At 42.4% G+C, this 25,360-nt stretch overlaps 2 protein-coding genes and 1 long non-coding RNA gene across 3 annotated transcripts in view; 1 reads left to right on the top strand and 2 right to left on the bottom strand.

Annotated features, from left to right (window-relative positions):
- LOC144371944 (uncharacterized) overlaps positions 1-25,360 on the bottom strand; it is a 208,745-nt gene that overhangs the window by 98,388 nt on the left and 84,997 nt on the right. The window lies entirely within an intron of this gene.
- LOC144371953 (uncharacterized) overlaps positions 4,628-25,360 on the bottom strand; it is a 54,910-nt gene continuing 34,177 nt past the window's right edge. Inside the window, exon 2 of the long non-coding RNA XR_013432014.1 lies at positions 4,628-5,488. This is a non-coding gene — a long non-coding RNA (uncharacterized LOC144371953). The remainder of the gene's footprint in view (positions 5,489-25,360) is intronic.
- LOC101954381 (ubiquitin-conjugating enzyme E2 N) lies at positions 5,531-6,747 on the top strand. The gene has a single exon (XM_005335540.5). It carries the CDS (start codon positions 5,980-5,982, stop codon positions 6,628-6,630), a length of 651 nt encoding a protein of 216 aa, XP_005335597.2. The 5' UTR covers positions 5,531-5,979; the 3' UTR covers positions 6,631-6,747.

The following is a 25,360-nucleotide window of genomic DNA, read 5'->3' as shown; positions in this document are numbered from 1 at the left end:
CCATTGCCAAAAAATGGACAGGGGGGCCCCAATGCTCCGAAGCCCCAAACCACAAATATACAGAGCACTGGAGGAACCCAGCAACCCCATCAGGGCAGTGCCCAGGACATCAGATCCCTCATCAGACAAACCGGAGGGAGCTCAGGGTTGGACATCTGTGCCTCCGCCAAATCAGTACTAACTCCAGAGACGGGAGTTCACATCATTCCCACAGGGGTAAAAGGACCTCTTCCCAAAGGAACAGTAGGCTTATTATTGGGACGCAGCTCTTCTACTCTAAAAGGACTTTGATAAGTCCTGGGATAATTGATCCTGATTATGAAGGTGAAATAAAAACTATAGCCAGTTCTCCAAAGGGTATATCAATAATTTCACCAGGAGATAGAATAGCACAGTTACTAATAATACCAAGCTTACATGATAAATTTTTTAGTCAGGCTGTAGAAAGAGGTTCCAAGGGATTAGGCTCCACAGGTGTAGATTGGGCTATGCTTTCTTTAAATTTAGATTCTCGCCTCATGCTAAAACTAAATATTCAAGGACATGAATTTAATGGGCTACTGGATACAGGTGCAGACATTAGCATTATCTCTTGTCAAGAATGGCCAAAACATTGGCCATTACAACAAGCCACTCAAACGCTTCGAGGCCTAGGAGTGGCGACTAATCCCGATAGAAGTGCAATGCTATTAGATTGGAAGGATCCTGAAGGATGTGAAGGAACTATACAGCCATATGTATTGGATCATCTTCCCGTAAATTTATGGGGACGAGATGTCCTAGATCAATTAGGTTTGACATTAACAAATAATATCAATCAAAATGCACCCACTATTATGGCTAGACAACGTTTTAGGAAAAGAAAAAGATTAGAAAAACAAGAAGAAGGTATAGCAGCACCAAGACAAATAGATCAAGGAACAGATAGACATGGGTTGGATTTTCACAAAGGGCCACTGAGACAATAAAAATTACATGGAAATCAGAAAGACCAGTATGGGTTCCTCAGTGGCCCTTGACTAAAGAAAAGATACAAGTAGCCCATGACCTGGTCAAACAACAATTAGCGGAAGGACATATACAACCTTCTGTATCTCCCCATAATACTCCCATTTTTGTCATCTAAAAGAAATCTGGTAAATGGAGATTATTGCAAGATTTAAGAGCCATTAATAATGAAATGGTCATTATGGGACCTGCTCAATCGGGGATTCCTCAATTGTCTGCTTTGCCAAAAACTTGGTATGTTTTAGTTATAGATATTAAAGATTGTTTTTTTTCAATTCCAATTCATCCTGAAGATAGTCCACGTTTTGCATTTACTATCCCTGCACTAAATCATGAAGGTCCTGGTCAGAGATATGAATGGAAAGTACTCCCTCAAGGGATGGCTAACAGCCCAACTATGTGTCAAATTTATGTTAACAAAGTAATCCAGCCACTTAGAAATCAAAATCCTGAACTACAAATATTTCATTATATGGATGATGTATTATTAGCACACAAAGCTAAAAACACATTGCTAAATGTTATGCCACACTTACAAACTTATTAAAAAATTATAATCTAGAGATAGCAATAGATAAAGTACAATTAAATTTTCCAATTAATTATTTAGGAGTTCTATTATCCTCAACCATGGTCCGTCCACCAAAAATTCAAGTACGAGTAGATCAACTCAAATCACTTAATGACTTTCAAAAGTTATTAGGAGACATAAATTGGATAAGGCCTTATCTAGGTATTCCAACAGGAGAATTGGGACCTTTATTTGATATCCTAAAAGGTCCATCAGATCCAAATTCACCCCGAATGTTAACGCCTGAAGCAAGAAAGGCATTAAAAATCATCGAAACATATATGGAAAATATGCATTTGGATAGAATTGATATAAGTTTGCCTTTATTATTTATTGTACTACCAACAAAAAATATTCCTACAGGAGTATTTTGGCAAGAAGGTCCATTATTATGGATACATTTATCTTATTCTCCTAACACTATTCTTACTAGGTATCCTGAGGCTGTAGGACAATTAATACTCAAAGGAATAAAAACAGCAAAGGCAGTGTTTGGAATTTCTCCCAATAAAATTATTACTCCATGTACTATGAATCAAATTGATGAATTAGCTAATGAGTTAAATACTTGGGCAATAGTCATGTGCAAATCTAATGTTTCATTTGATAACCACTTACCATCTAATCCTTTGTTGTCTTGTTGGTCATCACATCCTGTAATTTTTCCAAAAATGACAAGAAAAACACCTATCATGAATGCTCCAAATATATTCACTGATGGGTCAAATAATGGTACAGCAGCAATAGTTACACCTGATCAAACTTTTACATTTTTAGTACCCAAACAATCAGCTCAAAAGCTAGAGCTTAATGCCGTATTACAAACTTTTGTGATGTTTAAAGATTCGGTATTTAATTTATTTTCTGATAGTCAGTATATAGTTAATGCTATAATATCCCTTGAAGATGCTGGTAGGATTTCCCCTTCTTCTACTGTTTTCTCTTTGTTTTCCACTATACAAAGTTTAATCTGGGACAGAAAAGATTTATTCTTTATAGGACATATCAGGGCACATACAGGATTGCCTGGAGCCCTTAGTTTGGGCAATGATTTAGCAGATAAAACTACACATGACATACATATTTTCTCTACACTAGAAGAAGCTATAAATTTTCATAAAAGATTCCATGTCAATGCTAATACTTTACAAAAGCGTTTTAAAATAACTAAAGAACAAGCTAGACAAATAATAAATGTCAAAATTGTGTGACCTTTTTACCACAAGTTAATCTTGGAGTCAATCCTAGAGGATTGATACCTAACCATATTTGGCAGATGGACGTCACACACTTGCCAGAATTTGGAAAATTAAAATATTTGCATGTTACAGTTGATACTTCTTCTGGATTTTTGATGGGCTCCCTTCATGCCGGAGAAAAAACTAAAGATGTTATAGCTCATTGCTTACAAAATTTTGCCACTGTGGGCATTCCAAAACTGTTAAAAACAGATAATGCCCCTGGTTATACGTCTACTTCTTTTAAACAATTTTGCTCATCATTTGGCATTACTCATATAACAGGAATCCCATACAATCCACAGGGACAAGGCATAGTTGAAAGAGCTCATCAAACTATTAAAATGTACTTATTAAAGCAAAAAGACGGGATTGGGAAGGGGTATATATTTCCCAAAGATAAACTTAAAATAACCCTTTTTACTCTAAACTTTTTAAATTTGGATTCATCAGGACTTAGTGCTGCAGAAAGGCATATGTGTCCAAAAAATGTACATAAGCCCAAGGTACTTTGGAAAGATATTCTAACAGGACAATGGAAAGGTCCTGAGCCAGTAATTGTCTGGAGGCGCGGGTCTGTTTGTGTGTTTCCACAGGAAGAACAACAGCCGATTTGGATTCCAGAGAGATTAACCAAGGTTCTGACCCAGTGATTGTCTGGAGTTGGGGGTCTGTTTGTGTGTTTCCACAGGGAGAACAGAAGCCGATTTGGATTCCAGAGAGATTAACTAAAGCGATTTCTACAGACCAAAAAGAAGATGATTTAGCTCAAATCCATAACAGCTGATATCCAAAACTCCAATTTGGCTATCCTTACATCTGGGACAGAACCAGGATGCTTTTTTCAATATCTATTTTATTATTGCCCTTTCCCATATCATGAAGTTCTATTTTTTTTTTTTAGCTCATACTGACCTAGGTTAATGTTTTGCTGATCAGTTCTATTTTTTTTTTTTGATTATATAGAGTTTTTAAACATTGCAATAGAGATTTTACCTGTAAAAAGTTATAAGGCCTTTATTATTATGTTATGTGTTGTATGTATTATATTATGTGTGCACACTTGTGTTTTGTGTTATATGTTTGAATGTACGTATGTCTATATATCATATATGATGATCGCTCATGAAAAAATGGATCCAAATTTTTTTTTTTAATATTTATTTATTTAGTTAGTTTTTGGCGGACACAACATCTTTGTTTGTACGTGGTGCTGAGGATCGAACCTGGGCGGCACGCATGCCAGGCAAGTGCACTATCGCTCGAGCCACATCCCCAGCCCCCAAATATTTTTTTTTTATTTCACGTGATTTAAATGGTTTAATTTAAATTGGGTAAATTTAAAACTGTTAAGAATTGTTTTAATATGTAACAAAAAAGGAGGTTAACAGATCTGTTTGTTTACTTTCACCTTTCCTTTTCATTATATTTAATAATTCTCTTCAAGATAATGTAAATTGTTAAGAAAATTGTTTTCTTTTATTGCCTTCTGGAATGTTACACAATTTTTTCTTTAGCCATTATTGCCAGAATTCCTATCTTCATCACAGTGCCAGTGAAGACAATGTAAATTGTTAAGAAAATTGTTTTCTTTTAGTGCCTTCTGGAATGTTACACAATTTTTTCTTTAGCCATTATTGCCAGAATTCCTATCTTCATCACAGTGCCGGTGAAGACAAAGATAAAACTAATCTACAGCTTCTGCAATAGCCATCACTGAACTGCTTGCAGAATTTGCCTAGACTATGTTTCCCTTGTATGCATTTGAACTCACTTGTATGGATTGTGAAATATCTGTTAGTGCATCAACTTTTGGTAGTGTTGGGGTATTTTTGCTCGTATTCTTGACGACAAGAGCCGTCAATTGGCTTGGTGTATCTTCCTCCTTTCTGCTTGTCATGATCATTCAGCTAAAATTTGGGGGCCAACAGAGGTGAGGCAAAGAACCTCACCCCCCCACTGGTACAAAGACCTCTCCACAGGTGTGGCTGTATACTGGACCGGTAGTCAATAACGGGTAAGATCCAATTACAATGGTACCAACCTAAGACAGGAGGCTGACGCCCTGAGGTCAGCTCATCCGAAGACGGGTAAGGACCATATGTAGTATTGGACAACCTAATGCAGGCACGGTCCCTAAGCCACATGCTTGTTGTTTAAACAGAGAGGGGGAGATGTTGAGAGCCACAGCCAAAGGGGCCCCAGCAAACTTCCAGCTGCCGGCTGATGATCCTGCTGCCAGCAAACTTCCAGCTGCCGGCTGATGATTGGCTCACAGTGGCCCCAGCAACATTTAGCTGATTGGCTCCTCTGCGGTGATGTTCATAGGGCTGTTTCCCTGCCCTTCAGACTGCCAGCTGATGATTGGCTCACAGTGGCCCCAGCAACATCCAGCTGATTGGCTCCTCCACGGAACTGCTCATTGGGTGACTTCTTTGGCTCTGCCCACGCAACCCAGCCAATCGGCCTCAAGAGCAGGAGGATTGTGGGAGGTTGAGAGGCTGGTGTGGGGGTGAGAGGCTTGTGGAAACCGGTGGTGGCAGTTGGGCTCTGAGGGTTTTTCCCTGAGGAGCTGTTTTGTTTGGCGTTTGTAGTTCTAAAAAAAAAGTTAGTTTCTTTTGACAAGTGGCTCCTGAATTGTGTCAAGGCCGACTTCGGCATCTGCCGAGAACTAAGAAAAAATAAATAAATGTTATTTATGTTATTATGTTATTTATGATGCATCCCCAATAGTACTTACCCTTAGGAAAGAAAGCTGACTGAGTATGAAATTGTTGCAATCACAGAACTCAGCAATTGAGAGAGATTCTGCCAACCACAGTGGGTCACTGTGCCTGCACTCTTAATATAGACAATACTGTATTCACTGATCTCTTGATTCTTTCTGAAAGTCTATTGTTCCTTCTTTAAGGAAATGCCTAGAACATGACTTCTGAGCATGGATCACAAAGAAGATTCCCCTAGAGATAGCATATATACAAATTGACACTCGGGTTGCCACAGTTTGTCAACTGGGGATTGTGTTATCTTGTGGGATTACATGAAGAGAACAACTAGATATTTGCAAGTGCATTTCTCCTTAACAAAATTAATAAAATAGAAAACATGTGAGGCGAGCAAAGCTGGAGACGAAACCAGAGGCCGAACTCGGGATCTGACAAGATGGCCGGGCTGCCCCGCAGGATCATCGAGGAAACCCAGAGTTTCCTGGCAGAACCAGTTCCTGACATTAAAGCAGAACCAGATGAGAGCAACGCCTGTTATTTTCATGTGGTCACTGCTGGCCCCCAGGATTCCCCCTTTGAGCGAGAGACTTTTAAACTTGAACTATTCCTTCCAGAAGAATACCCAATGGCAGCACCTAAAGTACGTTTCATGACCAAAATTTATCATCCTAATGTAGACAAGTTGGGAATAATATGTTTAGATATATTGAAAGATAAGTGGTCCCCAGCACTGCAGATCCGCACAGTTCTGCTATTGATCCAGGCTTTGTTAAGTGCTCCTAATCCAGATGATCCATTGGCAAATGATGTAGTGGAGCAGTGGAAGACCAACGAAGCCCAAGCCATAGAAACAGCTAGAGCATGGACTAGGCTATATGCCATGAATAATATTCAAATCGATCCGATCATCAAGTGTGCATCACTTCTCCTGTTCTGCCAAGATTTCTTCCTTTTTTGTTTGCATTTAATGGACACAGTCTTAATAGAAACATTACAGAATAAAAGCCCAGACATCTTCAGTCCTTTGGTGATTAAATGCACATTAGCAAATCTATGTCTTGTCCTGATTTACTGTTGTAAAGCATGAGCCGAGGCTAGAAATATCATCTGGATTGTTGCAAAACGTTTAAAAGCAGTGGCTCTCTGCTTTTATTCATTTCCCCCATCATGGTTTAAGTATAAAGCACTATGAATGAAGGTAGTTGACAGGTTAGCTGCCAGGAGTATGGGTGTGTTTATTTTTTCTTTTATTTTTTGAGGGGAAAGGTAGTTTTATTTTAATTTTATGGACTCCTTTCACTCCCCTTTATGGTGAGCTAATTGCATTGGTTAAAAGCAGCTAACCAGAATATGCTCTCTAGCTAAGTCTAACTTTATTTAGACTCTGTAGATGGACAAGCTTGATTGTTTTAATCAAAATGGGAACATTAAACAAACATCACAGCCTTCACTAATAACATTGTGACTTTGCTGTCAGGTGTAGATTTCCCCCCTTCAAAAAAAAAAAACTTGTGACCATTTTGTATGGCTTGTATGGAATTCTGTAAATCTTATGTTTTTTTAAAAAATATTTATTTTTTAGTTATTGGCACACCTAAGTATATATTTCTGGTGGAAAAATCCTTTAAGAATAAATACATTTCAAATTGTGTATACTTCTTGGGTTGGTCTGTTTTAAAAATTATATGACCTTCTCAGATTCTCTCAAGAACTTCTTTTGTGAGTACAATTACCTTAGAATGCTCTCAGAATTTTTGATCTCATATTCAATTTTTTTTTCATCGCATTTGTTTCCTAAAATGAGAAACCAGAACAATCTTTATGAATTTTGAGGAGACAGGATGCTTTGCCAAATCGTAGGTGCCTTTTATGCTCCAATAATTTAACAACTGATTCCCTTTTCATGTTCTATATAAATGACCAAAATAAACATGAGTTCTCCAGTAGATTTTGAAAAAGAATACATCATTATTACCTATAAAAGCCAGGTTTCTGAGGACTTGCAGCATCACATCTCTGTAAAGGTTCTTCTGGGAAGAATCCAGCAAAGCCCACTCCTCCTGGGTGAAGTTCACAGCCACATCCTCAAAGGTCACTGAGATCTAAAATATCCCACAAATGTATACTGGAGGTCAGGAGAGATTGACAGCAGAAGAAATGTATAGTCAACATGCTTGATGTTTACATGAATCTCTGAGTCCCTGATTAATTGTATCATGTGGTCCATCAAATGCTTCCTGAACTCAAATCCTCACAGACATTCCAACACTAGAATTGGGCCACTCAAAAGACAAGCAACTTAATGTTTTACTCCCTTCCTTTGTTGAGTTCACAGAAAGTAAGACAGGATCCTGGGTCACACCAAACTTTTTTCTTCATTGCACTCCTATTACAATCCTAACAACTTTCTGTGCAGTGCAGAGGTAATATTAGCAACTCTGATAGTACTTACCCTTAAAAAAGAAAGCTGAGAAGAAAATTGCTGGAATAACAAAACTCAGCCTTTAAGAGAGATTCTGCCAACCACAGTGGCTCACTGTGCCTACAAAGTTAATATAAACAACATGGCATTGACTGATCTCTTGATTCCTTCTCAAAGTCTATTGTCCCATCTTTAAAGAAATGTCTACAACACCCCACCCTCAACTTCCAAAAATGGATCACTAAGAAGCTTCCCCAACCGACTACATTTAGACAACTTTTCACTCAGGTTGTCACAATTTGTGAACTGGGGATTGAGTTCATCTTTTGTGATTACCCCAACAGAACAACTAACTATATGTTTACCCATGCTATTCTCCAGAAAAAAAATAGTCAAATGGTAAAGAAGCACCATGATTAATAAACACAAAAATTTGATGATTTTTCCTGATTACTGTCAACGCAGAATGTATTAAGATGAAAAGTTGGAACATGACTTAGATATAAGTCAATGACCCAAAAATGTCACCTTATCCAAACAAGAACCTTGCAAAGTTTTATAATTCTCAACACAATTTTATTAATGAACAATTAATGAACACTAATTTCTAAATCTCATAGCAGCAATGAATGTACATCAACTACAAAACTCTAGTGAAAAGCAGTCACTTCACTACTATAAGTTCATGTGGCCCATAGCCATGTTCTGCTCAAGACACTTCTATCAAGATTGGGCTACATGTGCACTGGATGTCTGTTGTGAAAGAGTTTCCTCCTGCCTGTAATGATGGTGGTGCAAACCTAAGACAGAAGCATTTCCAGGGTGGTAAAGAAGCAAGGTTGCAACCCAGAATCCTCACCTATCTAACATAATTTGAGAGGAAAACAGGTCACTGCATGTTCAACCATAATAATACTAGATGTCTGCACTGTGATGGAGCAGCCAAAAATATCACCTACCAGAAGGTGCCCCTGCCACTGACACCTAACCGTACTCAAGAACTTAAAACATGTCACATCCTGAGCAGCACAGTATCAGCAGAGGTGAGCAAGAGATCAAGAAAAAGCTTTGGTGAGCCTTCACAGGAGGGAAAGATGAGTGACAGCAGATGTCTTGGATATGGATCACATGATAGTCCAGGCAAACTGGAATCAAGGTGGCCAAATGCACTACATCCTCAATTCTGTAGACAAAAATCCATTTAGTATATGTTCAAATGTGAAACACTAAAATACTTTTAATGAGCTCACAATAAATTTTATGTTATTTATTTATTAAATAACAAAATAAATAAATAACTTCTGCCAAAAACAAACAAACAAACAACAAACAAAAAAGGGCTGTGGATGTAAACCAAGATTCAATATCCCTAGTACCAATAACCCACTGCCTTATTTCATTTAAAGTAGCTATGTTATCGGAACACAGTATGTGTCAATTGACTATTTTTTTCCCTCAAGTATGATATTCAGAAACAGAAAACAAAAGTGTTATTCTTGCCAGAGACAGTGGCACAGGCCTGTAATTCCAGGGACTCAGGAGGCTGAGGCAAGAGAATCACAAGTTGGAGGACTAGGCTGGGGATGTGGCTCAAGTGGTAGCTCCTTGCCTGGCATGCGTGCGGCCTGGGTTTGATCCTCAGCACCACATACAAACAAAGATGTTGTGTCCGCCGAGAAGTAAAAAATAAATATTAAAAAAAAATTCTCTCTCTTAAAAAAAAAAAAAGACCTACAGCAGCTTTTGGAGGCACTAAACTGGGGGAAGGAAAGTGGATTTGGAATCCTGCTTCCTACACATTTTGAAGAGTGGGGGCTGGCCACCAGCAGGGAGGGGAGGGGAAGCTGGGAACAACAGCTGCCCATTCAACAATGGAAGCCAAGGGATAGGACCCAGGGCCATCTGCCAGTGGGAACTGGGCCTCATGCTCTGCAGCTGACCTCAGGGACAGGATACCCAGCCCAATCCTAGGGGCCAGAGAGCAGAAGTCCAGGGCCATCCGCCATGGAGGACTAGGCTGCACCCTCTGCACCAACGTTGGGCACCCAACACCCAGCTCACTCTGCGGGACCAGTGGAAGAGGCTTAGGGTCAGCCGCCAGCGAGGTGACTTCAAGATTCTACCATCCAGCCCAACCCCCAGGACCAGGGGACAGTAACCCAGGGCAACATCCAGAGGTGACTCCGCCAGGCTCTGAAGCTCACCCATTTGCGGGGGCCCCAAGGCAGGTGCTGACCATGTCCCTTCAGCCCTCGTCACATACTCACCATTTTTGTCTTTCTAGAGAACATGGTGTTTTCTCGAGGACCTCAAGGCACCAGAGATAGAGGGAAGCACACGCTGCTCAGAATCCCCTAGGCCTGTTGGCAGAGCTCGTGGGGCCCGGAAAGGGAGGAGCAGAGTTGGTGAGGAAGAAAAGCCCGCGAGATTTCCAAAGCCTGCTCTTCCCCTCTGGTCTGGATCTGATTGGACAGTTCTACCCCAGCATCCCTATTGGGGCGCCTCCAATCAGGCCTCTGCATTGTGATTGACAGCTAAGGTTAACCAATCACTAACCAAAATTGCCTAGAGTGGCAGATCCTTGGCCCCAGCCCTTTTCAGGTGGAGCTTCTTACCTGGGCTAGAAACTAATCCAGGTGGAAAGCCTTTGCTTGAACTTGGTACAAATGGTAACATCTGGGATTGAGCTCTGGCTGAGGGAGAGTGCTTTCCCAGCACGGGTGATGCCTTGGGTTTTAACCTCACCACAGAAACAAACAACAATTTTAAAAAAATACAAAAATTAGTTACTTAAGGAGTCTAAGGCAGGAGGAGCCCAAGGTCAGGTGAAAATCCACAAATGTTAATGCTGTTTACCATGAGGAGTCCTTGCTGTCCCAAATCCTGCAGTATAACACCAGAGAAGCAGGTGGAGAGTGGAAAGTGGAAGGCTTTAATAAGAGAAAGCACAAAAGACTCCCCCACCCCAGGAAGAAGGGACCCAAAAGGCAGAATCCCTGGAAGGGGGAGGTCTTCTCTCTCTTAAACCTAAGGTCATCTTTTGTCCTCCAACATTCCTGTCCTTTGTTTCCCTTTATTGTGCACATGGTAGGGGATATGGGTGGGAAGGACAAAGGGTGGGAGACTGGTGGGCTGGTGGGGCAGGGAGGAGAAACCTGGGCAGGAACAGCCTAGGGTGGTTTGATGAGCATCTCCCTGTTTTACTGGGAGCTACTTCATTAACCCTTATTTAGGACTTGCCCAAGGCCATGACAACATGAACACTTCACTTCTCAGGTGTTTTTTTGGTTTCCCAGGATCAGATCAGATTGCATTTTTTATTGGACCTGATATTAGACCCCACTTACCCAGCTACACACACTACAATATTTCAATCTGGCTTCACAAACAGGGAGAGCCTACCTTAAATTAAAAGTGTTGATGATCTAGCTCAGAGGTCGAGCCCCACAGGGAGTATTCAACAGAACCTCAAAGAAAAAGATACCCATATACATATATAGTATCGGCTGGTGTGACCTCAGGCAACTTAGCAAGAGACACACTCAAAATTTTTGAAACAATATTTAAAAATATCATATGTATCATACATTTTTTAAAGAGAGAGTGAGAGAGGAGGGAGAGAGAGAGAGAATTTTTAATATATATTTTTTAGTTCTCGGTGGACACAACATCTTTGTTGGTATGTGGTGCTGAGGATCAAACCCGGGCCGCATGTATGCAAGGCAAGCGCGCTACCCCTTTAGCCACATCCCCAGCCCATACATATTTGATATGTGAAAATAAATAGAGTTTGACAATTATTTTAGTAATTTTCATCACCTCCGGACTACTTATCTTTTGAGGAATTAGATAGAGCTAGGAAAAAAACAGTCTGTGTTGGTGATTTGGCTCAGTGTTCTCTTCCCTAGCAGGATAGAGAAGAAGGAGGTGTGGGAGGCAATTCCCTAAGGCAGCAATGCGGGGTTGAAATAAAATCAGCACCTTGTGCTTAATGTCCATGTTCTACATTCCACTATTAGGGAGTTGTTGGAAGCCATCTGACTCTGGTGACCCCACACATCAGGTCATCTGTTTACCCCAAATGCAAGTAGAAAAGGTCATGATGAAAAGCAGGAAAGGAACTTTGATCAGTGAAGCTACAGCAGGAAGACAAGGGCACCATGTCCTTAGCCCTCTTTTCAGAGCTGTCTAGGACTCTCAGGTTTTATAAAAAGGGCAATCAGTCATAGGCATGTGTGTACAGGGCACAGTGTATGTAGGTTTGGTGTCCTCTGTGGCTTCAGGCATCTGTGTGTGTCATAAAATGTTTGTGAACTCATGGTCACCTGACCCCTTGACACACTTCACCCTGCCGTGGTCCCGCTGCAGCAAAATAACCCCATTGCCCAGGCTGACCTGAATTGATCTCAGGAAGGGTCCCCTCCCTTGCGTTCCTTCCATGTCAGTGGTTCAGAGCCACCAACATTTTCAAGAAAAGCCTCGAGCCCACCTGCTCCTGCCTGGTAAGCACCATATCCCTAGCTGCTGACCCAGGGCTCTCAGCTTCCTGGGTTTCAACTGATAGTTAAACCAGAAAGAAACAATACCCCTGCTCAGCTCGGCCCATAAAGCCTGCATATGAAACTCCACTTGGGGCACATATGGCCTGTGGCGTTGATACCACTGGTTATGGGGGAGGAGTTCTGCCCTCTCACATGTTGAAATTTGAACATTAGAGAAGCAAGCCCAGGCAAGCACACAAAGCAGGGTTTATTTTAAAAGAAGTAACATAGACTTCTCCCCAGGAGGGAGAGGGGGACCATAGCTGGTATCCTGGTATTCCCAGAAGCAAGGTGTTCAACCTTTCTATGAGTCCTAGGCTTCCTGTGATCTCCATGCCTTTCCCTTTATCCTTGTCCTTCCTGCCTTGGTGACTAGGCCCAGGAATGCTTGGTGAGATGGCACAAAGGTGACAAACATGGGAGGCTGAAGGGGGAAGGGCAGGGTGCAGCAGTCAAGGACACATTAACACCCTAAAAGCTGCCTGTAGGGAGGGGCAATTCCTGGGAGAGGCTACCTTAGCAACAGGAAGGAGCTAGGGCAGGTCCTTGATGAGGGTGGAGCAAGGGCTCTGAAGGGATTAACATTTCTATCCCTCAGGGGACAGTCTGCAACTTGCCAGACTCTCTCAACATTGGCCTCCTAGATCAGACCTGACTCCATTTACCTGTCTGTACTGACTGCCTGTCTATTTCTGGCTTCAGTATCTGCCCCTTCCCAGAAAGTGAGTACAACCTTATTTTTACTCTTAGTTTGAATTGGTGAAGGCTTTCACATCTTGTGCAATGGCCCAAATTCAGTCTACCTACCAAGATTCCCAATGACCATGGGGAGCGGCGCTTATACATTAACAGTCATATTCCCTCAAGTATGGAATAGTGGCCACATACCTGTCTAGGGCTGAGAACTCAACTCTAGGTTCTCCTCCTCCCATGCTGGGCATTAAATCCATGGCAGGGGTACAGAATCCCTGATCTCCATCCCCAGCCCTTTTTTTATTGTGGTACAAAGAAGTGGGTGGGAGCATATGTAAGGGTCTGGTGGAGCATCTGAGAAAGAGACCACACAAGAGACTGGCTCCATGCAATTGGCAAAAGGGGATATTTATTGGGGATCCATTCCAGCTCGCTGGGGATCCGTGCTCACTCAAGATGGGAGAGCAGCCCAGAGCCCAGAGCAGAGTTCAAGTGGAGCTTAAGTACACTTTTTGGAGAGGGGGGGGCTTTGCATATATCAGAACAAATCATCATGAGGCGCGGGAAAATTGAACAACAACCCTGAGTCAGGATTAGTACATACATTGGCGGGAACAATCTGGGCAGGGGTGATTAGTCATTCCTAAGCGGGGTACACATTTAAACTGATTGGTTTTGGAGCTTACATTACATGTTACCTGGAGCCCTTAGCTATTTAACAACCAGGGAATCAATGGAGATATTTACTGGGCAGTTCAGGTATTGTCCTAACAGCTACAGAGATTACAGGTTCCGGGGGTAGCAGAGGAATTGTAACAATACCTAGTCTTTACTTTTTTTAGCCCAGTCTTTTACACTTTAACTCAAACTTTTGCAGCTTAGAATCAGCTTAGAAATTTTACCTTTACACATAAATATAGTGGATTTGAGAATATAACTCTGAAAACCAGCCTAATTTCTTCTTAAGATTGGGATCCATCGCATCCAAAACTCATGAAAACTAATTTTTGTTTTAGTATAAATTACTGCAATCTTTCAACTTGCTTGGAATGCTTGCCCATGCCTTGAAGTCACCCATACTTGGCTCCCCCTGACCAGATAACAACCCTCTCTGAAACCTCAGTGGTACCTCATACATTCTAATGTTGGGGTCTGAATTTATTCCCTACCTTGAAATGTTAAGCCATGTAGTTCATTAACCTACTACGTGCCTTTGTATTATGCTTGTCCAAATCCTGGTATCTGTAAGTTCTCAAGACACCCCTCTTTGCAAACTTTTGTGTTATAAAAATGTGTTCGGAGGGCTGGGGATGTGGCTCACACAGTAGCTTGCTCGCCTGGCATGCCTGAGGCACGGGTAAGATGCTCAGCACCACATAGAAACAAAAATGTTGTGTCTTCCGAAAATGAAAAATAAATATTAAAAATTCTCTCTGTCTCTCTCTCCCTCTCTCTAAAAAAAGAGTTGTTGTTTGATTTAAAACAAATTGTTCTGAGAGAGCTGGAGTATCTTTAGCCTGGGGTTTGAGGACAGACAGACATGGCCAGCTCCTGGGTACATAAATAAAATTTTGATTAAGTTTGATTCAAAATTGGAGTCTGTTCTTTTTCTTGTGTTGTGGTTTAACAGTGCCAGTGAAAGGCTAAAGTTTCTAAGCTGCAAAGCCTGAGTTAAAATGTAAAGGACCAGGCATTGTAAACCTGCTTCTAAACTACAAAGCCTGGGTTAAATTCCTGTAGCTGTTAGGGCAATACCCGAACTGCCCAGTAAGTATTCCTCAGATCCTCTGGTTGTTTAATAACTTAGGACCCTGTGTAGCCCAGCACGTAGGCATTCAAGGCCCAAAACCAATCAGTTTGAATGTATACCCCGCTTAGGAGTGACCAATCACCCCCGCCCAGCCTGTTCCCGCCAATAAATGTACTAATCAAGTCTAAGAATTATTGTTTGATTTTCCCGCGGGTGTATGGTGATTGGTTAAAGGAGACTATGATGTGTATAAAGTCCCCGCCCTCCCCAAAAAGTGTACCTAAACACTGCTCAACCCTTGCCCTAAGCTCTGGGTCTTTCCCTCTTCCAGAGTGGGCATGGAGCCCCAGCATGCTGAATCAATAAATCCCCTTCTGCCAATTGCATGAGTGGTCTCTTGGTGGTCTCTTTCTCCAACGCTTCACCAGACCCTTACACCAGGTCTCTAACAAGGCCGTCTTTGGTTTTGGCCAAGGGAGCATATTTTTTACACATGATGAGACATCTTTAAGCCAATACATTAAAAAACTGAAAAAAAATCATTCAATAAATTCTTTCTTAGAAAACAACAATAACAACGACAAAACTTGAGCAGTATCCTGGGATAGTGGTGCAAACCATGCCATGAGGGTGAAAAATTCTAGCCCAACCTCTGAAATGTAGCCTCACTCTCTCTCAAAATACAACTTAAAAGGGGCAGGGCATGTAGCTCAGTGTTACAGCAACCCTAGGTTTAATGGTCAGTTTAAAAACAATAACATCCCAAAGAGGAATAGAGGGGAAAAAGACAAAAGAAAAGAGAAGAGTGTAAAAGGGCAGACATCAATCGAATTACACCAACAGTGACATTATGTGGCAATTGACTGAACAATCCTCTCCTAAGGTAGAGATCAGCAGACAGAATGAAAACACGGTCCAGTTCTATGCTATGTGCAGGGGTCACTGCTGGGATATCAATGGATAAAGAGTTTGAAAATAAGAGGATGTGAGTCCTACACCATGAAAACAGACACCATGAGTCAGCTCTCCTGTAATATCTTTCCAAAATCAGGCAAAATGTTTCAAAGCCACAATTAATTGAGCCAGAACAGCTGTGAGACATGGACATATGATGTTTATTTTTTTTAAGAGAGAGAGAGAATTTTAATATTTATTTTTCAGTTTTTGGCGGACACAACATCTTTGTTTGTATGTGGTGCCGAGGATCGAACCCGGGCCGCACGCTACCGCTTGAGCCACATCCACAGCCCGACACATGATGTTAAGGTGTTCCTGAATGCTCCATCCTCTTTCCCAATGCCAATCCAATAATAAGGACACAGCTGTGAGTTTACAGGGAAAAAAAATGGTTTTCTAGCAAAGGAGCAGCACAGTGACTACTTTCCAGAGACCAGGATTCTGGCAATCAGAAGAAACAGTTGTCTTTGGGGGGGGGGAGGGAGATAGGGGTGCCAGGGATTGAACCAGGTGCACTCAATCAATGAGCCACATCCCCAGCCTCATTTTGTATATTATTTAGAGCCGGGGTCTCTCTGAGTAGCTTAGCATATTGACTTTGCTGGGGCTGGCTGTACACTCTTGATCCTCCTGCCTCAGCCTCCCTAGAGGCTGGGATTGAGGCATCACCACCACCCCTGGCACAAAGCAAAATATTTCATTAAAGAGATGGAAAGTCCTTAGTTTGATGTCAATTAAAGTTTATAATTTGGTTATTCTGGGTTTGTTTGGGTTTGCTATTGCAGAAACCCAAAGCACATTCCAGGAGACACAAAAGCCTATAGAGTCCACACAATGTTATGTGATCCAACCTTGTGGCCTCCCTGGGACACAAAGGCAACCTGTCAGCTCCTTTCATGTTCTTACCAATATGAACCATTTCAGGGTCAGCTGAAAATTCAAGCTGACTTTAGCATTAAAAGGGGACCTCATGTCTAACAGAAGAGTCATGTGCCACGAGGACAATAGGCAGTGAAGCAATGACACAATGACAGACATGCCATTTTGCTCCCATGTGAAGGCTGAGTTCTGGAGGCTGCTCCTGCCCAGGGCAGATCTTAAAGTGGGGATTAGGTCCCAGGCCAGGTGGGTTGCCGATGTGATCTGAGGTTCTGCACAGACCTCTACAGCAGTCATTTCCAGGACAGTGACAATCCCAGGCCTGCCTCAGTCCCTCATCCCCATGTTTCATCAGCCCTTGGGACCCAGAACAAGAAATATGGTGAGAAGTGGACCAAATTCTGCCCCCGATTTCAGTTCTGGCTACTTGGGTGCATACAGCCTTGAGCTTTGGGCATTTGAAAGAATCGAATAGAAACATGAGACCCAAAGATGTGTCAAACAGCACTGAGGGACATGGTCAGGACAGCCACAGAGGGCTTGGGGTTGAGGTGGGGCTGAACTTTGGCTTATCATAAAATGTTGCTTCATCCATTCCCTTCATCAAATGTGCAATACTGGTTTAGTAACTAACAAACACCCTACACCAATGCAATATTTTCAAAACAGTGGAGACTATTGGCTGGAGAGAAGGGGTATTCCATACTATGAGTAATGACACATTTAATTGTCACCCTGATTGGATTAAAAGATACAGATGATTAATGAGATTCTGCCTGTGTCCATGAGGGTGTGTCTACAAATGATTGGCACGTGGGATAGTGAGCCAAACAGGCAAACCTTTTTAAGGTAGGCAGCACCAGCCAATAGGACTGTGTCTTAGGTGGAACAAAAGTTGAAAGAAGAAGGAAGCAGCAGCAGAGCAAGCTCCTTTCTTCTCCAATAGGTTCTTGTTTGCTACTGGAATGGTCTGAGGGTATCAGACTCTGCCTTGTTCCCTCTCCCAAAGCGGACTCTGCCAGTGATTCTCCAGGGAGTTTCCAGAACCTTTGGTCTGGACTAGGGCAGCACCATTGATCCCTCTTGTTCTGATGCTTCAGCCTCTTGGACTCTGCAGCAACTACTCTGAAAACTTTCCAGTTGCAGATTGCCATTGTGGACATCCAGCTTTGGGTCAAGTAGGCCAATCTAATAAGTCCCCTTTTATAATCAAACTTCCTCTTGATGCTGTTCCTCTAGAGAACACTGACTAATAAAACTATGTAAGCCAAAAATTGCTCTGAAAAACAAAGTCTAACTAATAAAGAAGTAAATAAACTACCAAGCCATGAAGTTTTACAAATATATACATAAGAAATAATAGTATATGCCAAATACCATTTTTATAATAATGTAAGAATAAATCAATGAGTCATACGTAGAAATTTCAAAACTATGGACAAAAGCAAAGAAACTGATTTTCAATACTATTTCCATCTTGAAATAAATTGGATGATAAATCTTCAAAAGTCATTCCAGAGACTGGTGTTGTGGCTCAGTGGTAGAGCACTTGACTCGCACGTGCAAGACCCTGGGTTCAATCCTCAGCACCACATAAAAATGAATAACTAAAATAAAGGTATTGTGTCCAACTACAAATAAAAAATAAATATTTTTTTAAAATGACATTCCAACTGCTGGTGTGGTAGTTTGCACCTGTAAGTTCAGCCACTAGGGAGGTTAAGGGAGAGAAATGGCAAGTTGGAGGCCAGTCTCAGCAACTTAGCAAGATACTCAGAAATTTAGTGAGACTGATCTTCATTAAGAATAAAAAGGAGGGACTGGGACTGTAACTGAGTGGCAGAGCACGTGGTAGTATGTGTGAGGCACTAGGCACTGGGTATAATCCTCAGCACCACAGAAAAATAAACAAAATAAAGGTATTCTGTCCATCTATAACGATACATATATATATATATATATATATATACATACATACATAAGAAGAAGGGCTGAGTATGTGCTCAGGGGTGAATGGGGCTGGGGATGTAGCTCAAGTAGTAGCGCACTCGCCTCGCATGCACAGGGCCTTGGGTTCGAGCCTCAGTACCACATAAAAGTAAAATAAAGATGTTATATAAACCGAAAACTAAAAAATAAATTTTAAAAAAATTACATTGAAGATGGGAGTGATGGTGCACACCTGTATCTCAGAGGTTCAGGAGTCTGAGGCACTAGGCAATGTAGCAAGACTCTGTACCAAAACAAAGAATCTAAAAGGGGTGGGGGTTAAGCACCTCTGGGCTCCATTCCTGATGCCAAAAAAACCCCACGAACCTGCCAAGGCCAGACAAGGACAGTGAAAAACTGTCATCCTTTGTCCAATTCATCACCTTGTGAAGCACAGATACTAGTTTTCATGAAACCACATTCATAAATTTATCCACCACTATTTTTGTAGAATTGGACTCAAAATCATCAGCAATAAGCAAGACAGAGTTTCTCTGTATCTTATGTGAGATTTTGGAATCTAGGACTGCAGTTCAATTTGAAATCACTAAAAAGACAAAATTGAATCTTACAAACATTCTACATAAATTCAGGGGTAGCAAATGGTAAATTAGGTAATTAGGTGTGTTCATTTTTTTTCTACCCCCGAAATAAAACCCAGAGACATTTTACTTCTGATCCACATCCCCAGTCATTTTTATATTTTATTTTGAGATGCAGTCTCACCAGGTTGAAGAAGGCCCAGCTAAGTTGCTAAGGCTGTCCTCAAATTTGCAACACTGCTGTCTTAGTCCCTGGAGCAGGAAAAATCACAGTTGTGCCCCAGTGTACCTGGCTGTAAGTTGAAAATTTTGACAATGAAAATATAACTAGACTTTAAAATCCAATTCTTTCTTGCCTCTTAATAATACTCCACCCCATATGGTTCTGAATAAATAAACCTGGGCCTCAGATAAGTGAGCTCATCATTTCAAAGTGATACACAGAAAGCTTTGGTGCTGAGGGAGCACACATGTGTCAGGCTCAAGGGGCAGGGAAGGTCCCTGACAGCAGGAACATGCTCCCTCCAGGTCTTGCTCACTGAAAGCCTCTAGGATCACCCTCCAAGAGACCTGGACCATGATTCCAGTCTATGAGGCTTTTCAGGTTTGCACAGCTCTGCACTGGGGTGGGTGGTCCTTATGCTCTGGGAGAGGTTTTGCTCCTTCACACTGTGAGAGACTGAAAAGGCAGGAGTCACTGCTGACCTGGCCCCTCAGCACCAGCATCCACAGGCTGACTGTCCAACTTTCTCCAAAGAACAGGAACAGGGCTTGGGGAAAACAAGGTTCCAAGAAGTTAGTGGTCTAGATGAGGCTTGTTCCAGGACATTCCTTAGCCCCAAGACCTCAGCTGATCCACCAAGATGCTGTACCTCACAACTTAGGCTGTCCTCTAAGAGGAGCAGACCCAGGGCCTGAAATTCCTTTTACCATGCAGAGCACAGGACACCTGTGAGAACATGGTGGCAGCCCCAGGAATGGATAGTGGCTGAGAACATAGGACTCTCTGAGGTGTCCAAAGAAAACCTGGCTGAGAAAATCAGATTTGGTGTCTACACCCTAGGAAGATATAAAACAACAACAACATCAAAAACAACAACAAAAAACAGAATTTAGGCAGGTGTGAACTGAAGTTCTCCATGAACTTGCTCTATATCAAAGAACCTTCAGACCACCGGACTTTGGGGAACTAGACCACCACGAGGTATAAGACAGGGTTCTGCATCATTGGCAACAATTATCTTGGCCTCTCTAAAGCTCTTTCAAAGCCAATTACCTTAATTTCTGTGTTAGTCAAAAAATTTTCTAAACAAATGAACTTCACAGAATATATTACTAACCTTACCAGACATATAACCACCATCTTCCAAAGCTAACAATGTAATAAGGGACCTACAGAAGAAATTTCCCCTTTTTTACTGTAGCCACCCATCTGATGATCCTACCAATGCACTTGGTTAATTTATTCATGCATAACTTCCTTTTCAAATGTTCTTGTCAGGCATGCACAGTGGGGCACAACTATAATCCCAGCAGCTTGAGAGATTGGGTCAGGAGGACTGCTAAATTCAAAGCCAGCCTCAGCAACTTAGTGAAGCCCTAAAAAATGTAGTGAGATCATGACTCAAAATAAAATATAAAAATGGTTGCTGATACGGTTCAGTGATTGAGTTCCTCTGGGTTCAATCCCTGTTATTAGAAAAGATGTAATTTCTTCCAGAATGGGACACATACATCAATCAGGATAAGGTGAATCCATGTTCCTGAGGATGGTCATTAATATTTGGGTCAAAATAAACTATTTTCCTCAGGTATGGTGGCCAGTGCCTTTAATTCCAACAGCTTGAGATGCTGAGACAGGAGGATCAGAAGTTCCAGGCAAGCCTAGACAACATAGCCAGATCCTGTCTGAAAATAAATTTTAAAAGGGCTGGAGATGAATGACAAGAGAATAAATCAGACATTATTATCGTATTTGACTACATGACCCATGTGAATGGACATTAGGTACAACCAGAAAAAAAAGAAGTTACACTCTATTTACATATGGTGTGTCAAAATGCATTTAACTGTCATGTAAAAGTAATAAAAGTCAAGAAAAAAATACCTTCTACCAAAAACAAACAAACAAACATACAAAAAAGAGCTGAGGATGTAGCTAAAGATTCAATATCCCTAGTATGAATAATGCACTGCCTTATTTCATTTAAAGCAGCTATTTTACCAGAACACAAGATGTGTCAAGTTACTATTCTTTCCCCTAAAGGATGATATTCAGAAACAGAAAAAAAAATTATGGGCCATGGATGTGGCTCAAGAGGTAGCATGCTCGCCTGGCATGCGTGCGGCCAGGGTTCAATCCTCAGCACCACATACAAACAAAGATATTGTGTCTGCTAAATTAAATAAATAAATATTAAAATTCTCTCTCTCTCTCTTAAAAAAAAAAAAGCTTATGCTTGCCAGAAATAGTGGCACATGCCTGTAATCCCAGGGACTCAGGAAGTTGAGGCATAATGATCATAAACTGGAGGACTGTGTCCAAAACAAGTGGTATATGATCTCTTTTTAAAAAACTGGGGGGGGGGTTCCTGAGGACTTAACTGATAAACCTTCTCTAGTTTTGATCCCCAATATAAAAAGAAAATATTCCTTGCAATACTTCACTAGAGGAAAAGTGAAATTTAATAGACTGTGTTCATTTAAAACACAGGAACAAGAACAGACATTTGAGAGTGATGGGAAGTGGAGAGGAAGATGGCATTTTAGAACGCAGCAGGCAACTGCAAATGAAGGACCTACAGCAGCCTTCACAGACTCTGAACAGGGAAAAGGAAAGTGGATTTGCATCCTGCTTCCTACACATTTGGAAGAGTGGGGGCGGGCCACCAGCAGGGAGGGGAGGGGAGGGGAGGGGAAGCCAGGGACCTGAGCAGCCCATTCAACAATGGAAGCCACAGGATGGAGCCAGGGCCACGTGCCAGCGAGAATTGGGCCTCATGCTCTGAGCTGACCTCAGGGACCAGCCCACCCCTCAGGCCCAGGGAGCAGAAGCCCAGAGACAAATACCATGGAGGACTAGGCCGCACCCTCTGCACCAATTTCAGGCACCCAACACCCAGCTCACCCGGGAGGACCAGGAGATAGAGGCTTAGGGTCAGTCGCCAGGGAGGTGACTTCAAGTTTCTACCATCCAGCCCAACCCCCAGGACCAGGGTAGAGACCCAGGGCAACCTCCAGAGGAGACTCCGCCAGGCTCTGCAGCTCACTGGTTTGCGGGGCCCCAAGGCAGGTGCTGACTGCGTACCTTCAGCCCTGGTCACATACTCACCATTTTTATCTTCCTTGGGGACCCGGAGTTCTCTTGAGGAACCCCTGAGCACCAGAGATCTCCGGGACATGGGCTGCTCAGAATCACCTAGGCCTTCAGGGAAGAGCACATGGGGCCCAGGAAGGAAGAGCGGAGTTGGTGAGGAAGAAAAGCCCGCGAGATTTCCAAAGCCCGCCCTTCCCCTCTGTTCATGAATCTGATTGGACAGTTCCACCCCAGAAACACTAATGGGCCTCCTCCAGGAACACCTCTGCCTTATGACAGACAGCTAATGTTATCCAATCACTTCCTAAAATTCCCTAGAGTGACAGATCCTTGGTCCCAGTCCTTTTCAGGTGGAGTGTCTTTGCTGGGTTGGAAAAATAACCCAGTTAGAAGCCTTTGCTTGGAACTTGGTGAGGATGGGATTAAGCTATGGCTCTGGGAGACTGCTTTCCCAGCATGGGTGATTCCCTGGGTGTGAACCCACCACAGAAACAAAGACAATTTAAAAAAAAGTTACTTGAGGAGGCTGAGGCAGGAAAAGCCCAAGGTTCAGGTCAGGATCTACAGTGTTACCCGTGTTTACTGTGACGGGTCCTTGCTTCCCCAAATGCTGAAGTATAACACCAGAGAAGCACGTGGAGAGTGGAAAGTGGAAGGCTTAATTAAGGAAGAGCAGAAAAGATTCACCCCCACCCCCAGGAAGAAGGGGACTGGAAAGGAGAAATCCTTGGAAAAAAGAAGTCTTCTCTCTTTTACATCTAATGTCCTCTTTTGTCCTCCCACATTCCTGTCCTTTATTTCTCTTTATTGTGCATGTGATGGGGGTTGCAGGTGGAAGGACAAAGGGTGGGAAACTGGTGGACTGGTGGGGCATGGACAGAAACCAGGGCAGGAACAGCCTAGGGTGGTTGGATTAGCATCTCCCTGTTTTACTGGGAGCTACTTCATTAACACTTATTTAGGACCTGCCCAAGGTCATGGTGAAGTGGCTCCCTCTTTCTCCACAGAAAAGCCCTCTTCCCCATGGCTGATTTTAGGACTGTCACCAAAAGAGTCCATTGTAGATAAACTTCCTATTTTCATGTCTCCCTGTTTACTTGGCCACTGACCAAGAAGATACCAGCACTCCAGGTGCTGGACACCCCCTTACTAGTCATCACAAACCCATCCAGTATAGTACTTTGAAGAAATGTGCAAAGGAGGTCTCTGGCCTTGAGCTGGGCTTCACAGAGATGTCTACATTTTTAATATAAGTTGCAATTGGGCTCCATGGTAACAGCTGGCAGGGGGAGGAAAGAAAGGGGAGAAGAAGCTCTCCCCTTCTCAGGTGCTGACCTTGAAGAGTTAACTTGCCCAGAACAGTGAAAGAAAAAGCTGCTTTTGTGTGAACTTCTGAGCCCCTCCCCTTACATGCTGGGTATAAAACTCTGAAACTACCTGAACTTGGGGTTCAGGGGATTGATTGATTACAGCAAAGGCTGCACCCTCTGAACCTGGCTGCAGGCAAGTAAAAGTGTTTCCTGCTATGTTTGGTGCCCTGCCTCATTTGTCCCTACAACAATGGAAAATTAATATTTCAATTTCTCAGGTGTTGTTCTGGTTTTCCCAGGTTCAGATTAGACTCCATTTTCTTTATGGTTCCTATTGGACCACATTAACCTAGCTACATAGACTCTTCTCTTTAAACCTGGCTTCACAAACAGGGAAATCCTATCTGAAAATAAAATAAAAGGGTTGGAGATCTAGCTCAGGGATCAATCCCCACAGGGAATATACCACAGAACCTCAAAGAAAAAGATACCTATATCCATATATAGAATCACTTGGTGTGACCTCAGACAACTTAGCAAGACAGTCACAAAATTTTTGAAACAATATTTAAAGATGTCACATATATCACACTTGTGTGATATCTAAAAATAAAAAAAGTTTGACAATTATTTCTGTAATTCTCCTCACCTTCTGCCCCCTGATCATTTCAGGAGATAGCCTGAGCTAAGAAAGTAAGCAATTGGTGTTGGTGATTTGACCCAGTGCTCTGTCCCCAGCAGAACAGGGGAAAATAAGGAAGTGGAGTGAATCCTCTAAGGCAGCAATGTGCACTGGAAATAAAATGGCTGCTTTGTGCTTAATGTCCAAGTTCTACATTCCACTATTAGGGCAGTTCTAGGAAGTGACCTGACTCTGGTGATCCCACACATCAGGTCATCTGTTTACCCCCAAACCAAACAGAAAATGTCATGATGAAAAGCAGGAAAGGAACTTTGATCAGTGAAGCTACACCAGGAAGACCAGGGCACCATGTCCTTAGCTGTCTCTTCAGGGCTGTCTAGGACTCTCAGGTTTTATAGAAAGGGCAATCAGTCATAGGCATGTGTGTAGAGGGCACACTGTATGTAGGTTAGCTGTCATCTGTGGCTTCAGGCATCTGTGGGTCTCATAAAATGTCTGTGAGCTCATGGTCACGTGCCCCCTTGACACACTTCACCCCATTGCATGTTATGCTCCAATTCAGGGCCCCCAAAAGACCACAAGAGGCCAAGATCCATGTAAGCAGCAAAGAGGTATTTATTGTGAGCTAGCTCAGTCCTCCTTGTGCACACAGCAACTGCTGACGCTGAGAGGCCCCAAACCCAGGGTTTGCAGCAGTTTTATGCACTCTTTGGGGAAGGCAGGGACTTCACATGCATCATAGCATCTCTTAGCAAATCATCACACACCACAGGGA

Source organism: Ictidomys tridecemlineatus, chromosome Y, assembly GCF_052094955.1.
Source record: "Ictidomys tridecemlineatus isolate mIctTri1 chromosome Y, mIctTri1.hap1, whole genome shotgun sequence".
Lineage (NCBI taxonomy): Eukaryota > Metazoa > Chordata > Mammalia > Rodentia > Sciuridae > Ictidomys > Ictidomys tridecemlineatus.
Note: the sequence above shows the minus strand (reverse complement) of the source record. Positions and strands in the feature narration are given on the sequence as shown.